Genomic DNA, 5689 nt, shown 5'->3' on the forward strand with positions numbered 1-5689 from the left:
GCTTTGGGTTAACACCACAAAACTTCTGTTTACATGATATCGGCAGTATTAATAGTTGTTAAAGATCAGTGGCAAGCCAAAATATGTTTAAGACTGAACCAAAGCAAACAAGAAATTGAAACAAAAAGATAATGAAGGAGTTGCTCTGTTCTACTAGCTACAAGGCGCCCCACGGGAGAGCGTATATGTGGCGTCGCTGTATAGTGAGTCCTATAATAAATTATTCCAAGTACGATTCATGTCATTTAGTACAACGCAAACACAACAAGAAGATAAATGCCACAACCGTGTATAAGAGAAATACATGCCTACATATAATGTATTACTCGACCGCCACTGAATGCATCCCATACAACTGTCTCCCATTAATTGCTGCATCCAAACTCCATGTGTGCGACCTCTTCCATCGGTATACCCACTCAAGTGAAGGATATCTGGCCGACAGAGACAAGGTACGCCGCCATATCCATCTCATACCCGAGCAGGTTCTTCCAAGAGTGCCCATCATCCGCCACCTTGTCAACCACTTGCTCCCGAAGGTTCATCATATAGGTGCCATTGTGCCCGCTACGCTCTCCCATGGTGAACAACAAGATCCCACTCTTCTCGCCAAACCATCGCAGCTTGATCGCAGGGGGGTAGTATGCCACCTCCATCTGCTTCCCAATCTGCTTCATCGACAGAACTTCACGAATGGTAGATATCTTAGCGGTGTGGATGTCATCTTCATGTGCAAACTCGAGATAGGTTAGCTTCAGCACGAGCTTTTTCCACATTTTCATTTTTGGGATTGCTTTGAAACAACAATACATCAAGAAAAGCCGATTGTCCGATGAGACGCCCATCAGGCGGTTGTTTGGGCTAAATTTTGAGGTGTCACACGGCACGAGGTGCATGTCCATTGTATGGTCCTCCTCAATCCGATCCAGGCGCACCCCGAACACACCCTGCTCGAGAGCCAAGTATGCCACCCCGCGGTGTATCACGGCAGGGCCGATGTTGCTGATCTTGGAACTAGGTATCTTGACAATGGATTTAGTCTCTGGTCCCCAGCGACCCGTGTCCGAGGAGTAGCACCGGAGCACCGTTGACAACCCACCGCCGCCGTGGTGGTTGTAGATGAGCAGAATACGGAAGAAGTCGAGGCAGCCTGGCGGACAGAGGTCGTGGCTGGTGAGCAACGCGCAGCCGTAGTCCAGTATCTTTGTGTTGTTCTTGCCAACTAAGACCAAAGGTGGGACGACAACGATGTTGTCAGACGTCATTGGGTTACATACGGCAAGCCGGAGGCCGTCTGCGGCGCGATCCTGGCGCCGGTGGCGCCGGAGCTCCAAAACGAGGCGGCCGTTCCGGGATGCGACCGGACGGGAGTGGTCGAGTAGCCCGTGGCCATCATCTGGTCCCGCGACACCTAAAGGCTCCCGGCCCTCACAGAGAAAGCGAGCGCCGGAGGCCGTCGGGACAAAACACGGCCGTAGCGACGACGCCGTGTCCCTGCCGCGCGTGGTGGGCCAGTCTTTCTCCTGGTGGAAGAGGCCGACGGCAAGGTCGGGGAAGGAGCGGCCGAGGGGTGGCAGGCAGCGGGAAATGAGGGCTGCCCTCGTGGCCACAAGGCGGCCCCAGCACCGGCACGTGGTGGCGCAGCGGACCACTGCCGCCGCGTCCCGCAGCCGGGTGAAGATGTCGGCGAGCGCGTCGTCGGAGAGAGACGCCGTCAGGCCACCGCTGTCGACTTGGCGGTGATGATGACGATTTTTCTTTTTCTTCTTTGAGAAACAATGGCGACGATCTTTCTTGATCGGGCAGTAAGATGCGGAGGCGGCCCCGGAACGACGGAGCTTCCGTTGGCCCATGCTATCGATGGCGTTTCGATGCGTCGATCGATTTTGTATTTGTAGATCAGAAGACGTGAGACCGGCGCGGGATCCGATTTGTTCCTCCGCGTGGCACGCAGAAGCAGTTGGTCACTGATCCGGCGGGCCGGACTTTTGTGGGTCACTCGGTATCGTCGTCATTTAAAAGGGAGGGGCGCGTGGCGCCATGAGCTTGTTTGTTTCCGTATATTAACCGTGCCATATTTCGTGTCCGCCCGCGAGAACGACTTCCAGCCGGCGTGCTGACTTTTTAAACTCTCCCGTCATCTTATCTTTAGTCAGCAAGCAGTTGTTGATCCTGAATTCCGGATGGATAGACCTTCCTCCTACGCTCGCCCTATTCCTCCCGAAAATACGCCTTTCCTCCACATGTTGTTTGAATAATAGTTGAAAATTAGCGATAGAACTAGAAAATGATTTTTTAGCTGATTTCTAGGAAACCCAGTTTTACGACAGTTTTTGTGAATAATAAGTTTATAAAATAATGTGTCCGGTTAGAAACTAGTGATCATGCACGCGTAATGCAGGTGATGACTAATACTGGAAAAAGAGACTAAATTGGAAGCATAACTTGGTTTTGTCAAATTCACACCTTGTTGGTACATCAGTACAAATGTCGGATGCGGTGGACTCCTATACATGGGCTTGGGACAAGATTGGATGGTTCACCACACGGTCGGCTTATGCGGCGCGGTTCTGGGGCAGAGTGACCGCGCCGTCCACCTAGTTCACACAAGTCGCATCTCTCACAGCTCGGGTGGTTCCCCAGCCCTAGCCGCCGCCGGGGCCGAACCTACCTACCTTCCCTCACCCCCCGTTGCCGTCGGTGGATGCCACCGGGATGCGCTCGGGGGCCGATGGCGGTGGCGGGGATCCTCCCCTCTCGCGTGTCTCACGGGTGGTGCGGAGCCCTTGTGCGTGTGGAGGCGCGTCAGATCCGATGCGGCGGCGATGGCTATGGCGACGGCGGTTTGCCTTGCTACGGGCGACGGGGACTGCGACGCGTCAGGCAGCCCGGTCATACGCGGCGGCGAGCGGCGGCTTGCTTGGTTTGAGCGCCGACGACTTATGCTGCAGAGGTGAGTCATCTGGCTTCCGATCGGCGGCGGCGTGGAGGGCCCGGTGGACTGCTCGGCGGCACCTCCGGTCAGATTTGTTCTGGCCGGTGCACCGGTGGTGGTGGTCATCTCCTCCGTTGGAGGTGGTCGGCTAGAGGCTGGGTGGTCGGATCTCGAGATACTTCATCTAGTCCCGGTTGTGAGTCGGGGAGACATAGTTGCCGGTGAAAACCGAGCCGACGACAGGCGGTGGCGGCGTTCTGTGTCATTACCTTGATGGAGGTATTGTCGAGTAACTACTGTCGACCCACACGCGCTACTCCGGGGGAAACCCTAGGATTTGGTGTTTCAAATCGGACGATGGCTGCACTACGGTGTCGTTTCTCTCGTGGGAGCACTAGTGCAGAACCGGGTAATAGCACCGGTTCGTAAGGCCCTTTAGTGCAGGTTCCATAACCGACACTAAAGTGTGGGCATTAAAGGCCCCCCCTTTAGTACCGGTTCAGCACGAACCGGTGCTAAAGGGCAACCACGTGGCACGAGCCAGCTCCGGGGGCTGGGAGCCCTTTAGTACCGATTGGTAACACCAACCGGTACTAAAATGTTTGGGTTTTTTTTGGTTTTATGATTTATTTTTTATTTAATTTTGTGTTTTCCATTTTAATTCTTTTTTGTTTGCTGGTATTTTACGATACTACACATTGTACACGTTATGCATATATATATATATATATATATATATATATATATATATATAAATAGAATTTGTAGTAGAACCAATCATATATATATCACCAATGTCTTGCAAACCACCATATTAATTCACACATACACACATGTATAGCTATATACAATTTCTCCTACATATGCATGTTGCCTTCGGAGCCAGTGGCATTAGCCTAATTGGTGCCTTCGGAGCACGATAACAATTGGAAGTGGTTCATGACCTGGTCGATGGGAGCCGTAGCGGGTAATAGTATTCTCCCTTCGGATTTATGACCTGGTCGAGCAAAAATCCCGCTATTTCCTCTTGAAGTGCTTCTACGCGCTCCGTTTCTAGGAGCTTGTCCCGCACCTCTGTGAACTGTTAAGAAGGAGATCAATATGCATGTGTATTAGTTGTGTGACTAGATATCGATAATGGTGTAAAAATTGTGAATAGTGTTCTGACAAGCGTACCCATTCCTGTTTTTGAGATCTGCTCCTTTCGGACGCCATCATGCGAATGTTCTCGCAAACGCAGAATGCACACAGATCAGTCCCCTGCGCCTGCTTCAGGGCCTTTACGAGAATGGAATTTAATTTGATCAGATAATAATTAATCAAGCATGATAATTAAAGAGATGGCAGCTAGCTAGCTAGCTAGTACTACTTAATTACTTACCTTGGGTCGAAACCATTTCAGCTGTCGTTTCCATTCGCCTGGAGTGACGTTGATGAAACTTGCCCAAGCCCTGCCCGCCGACAAAGAAAATGAATAAAGGGGTTATTAAATAGTTCATATCATGAAATGACGAACTAAATAGGCTGAGATATATAGTTAATAATGATTGAAATTACCTGTTGACTATCCCAAACAAGATGTTATAGTCACTATTTGCTTTGAGTAGTGAGTCCAGTATTTCAACTGTTCCGGCGTCAACTTTAATGATACACAAGATCCAGTGAAATCTGCATGCACACACGTTTGCATGTCTTAATTAAGCGGGCATATGTAAGCAAAAACAGAGAATTTGTAGTACAAGACAGTGTGACTCACTGGAAGTTGTAAGGAAGTAGTATATCTTCATTGTATTTGAGGCGCTTCAAGAACTCTAGCATGCTGTCCTCTACCTGCTTTTCATGATGTCGATTTATTTTCCATGTGTATTCATTAACGGTGTTTGGGTCAATGAACCCAATGCCATAGCGTCCACCTTTCTCATTTCATACATCTTCATCCTGCACAATACCACAGAAAAGAATATAGTGAGGATAATTACAGGTAATGATTGATCAAAAGGATCACTACAGCTAGCTTGAGACTTAAATTACAGAAAGAAATCACTTACAGACAATAGCAACTGACGATAGATTTGTCGAGTGCGTCTTGATTGTATAACTGAAACAGTTCAGAATACTCAACGGTCACAGGTTTCTGATGGTAGTAATGATCCTTCTTGACTTGCACCATGGGGGACTCTCGATCGGATCTCTTGGTAATGTCCATGTACCATTGATGCAATTCATACATTCTCGTTGGGAGCTTCTTGACCTTTTCTGGCTTGACCAAAGGTTGGCCCCGGGCATATTTCCGTTTTATTTCCTCCTCTGTAAGCACAGGCATGTCCTCGATCTCGAGGAGTTGTCCAACAGTGATGTTGAGAGTTTCAGCCTGCATTATATGCTCCTGGGTTATTACCACATCGCCCACCTCGGGAACGTAAACTGTTTGCCCACAATAATATTGGGCGCGCGTACTGTCATGTGTTGTTGGCACAACAAGCGGGGGGATCGATTGCGCCGCCTGTTCTCCCAGCTGGGCAACGGTTTTCCCGCATTTTTTGACAGTTGCTTGTTGTTTGCTCGAGCTCGAGCTCGCCTCCTTCTGTAGACGTTGTCGATTTAACTTCCTGATGTGGCGCTCATAGTCTATGTCAACAGGCTTAGGAGCTGGTGGTTGAGCCATACGAATGAAGTGGTCAATCTTTTCCACAGGCACTTTCTCCCTTGGCGGCGGTGGCGGTTTCGGTCCAAAATGGGTGTCGACTTCTGCCC

At 49.9% G+C, this 5689-nt stretch overlaps 1 protein-coding gene across 1 annotated transcript; it reads right to left on the minus strand.

Moving 5' to 3' along the window:
* Nucleotides 1–217: 217 nt before the first annotated feature.
* Nucleotides 218–1993, minus strand: LOC147986072 (uncharacterized). Its single transcript, XM_087539979.1, has one exon. It carries the CDS (start codon nt 1851–1853, stop codon nt 420–422), a length of 1434 nt encoding a protein of 477 aa, XP_087396105.1. The 5' UTR covers nt 1854–1993; the 3' UTR covers nt 218–419.
* Nucleotides 1994–5689: the final 3696 nt, after the last annotated feature.

The sequence above is a fragment of the Triticum urartu genome, chromosome 2A (genome assembly GCF_056163025.1).
Source record: "Triticum urartu cultivar PI428250 chromosome 2A, HENAU_Tu73, whole genome shotgun sequence".
NCBI classification, from domain to species: Eukaryota; Viridiplantae; Streptophyta; class Magnoliopsida; order Poales; family Poaceae; genus Triticum; species Triticum urartu.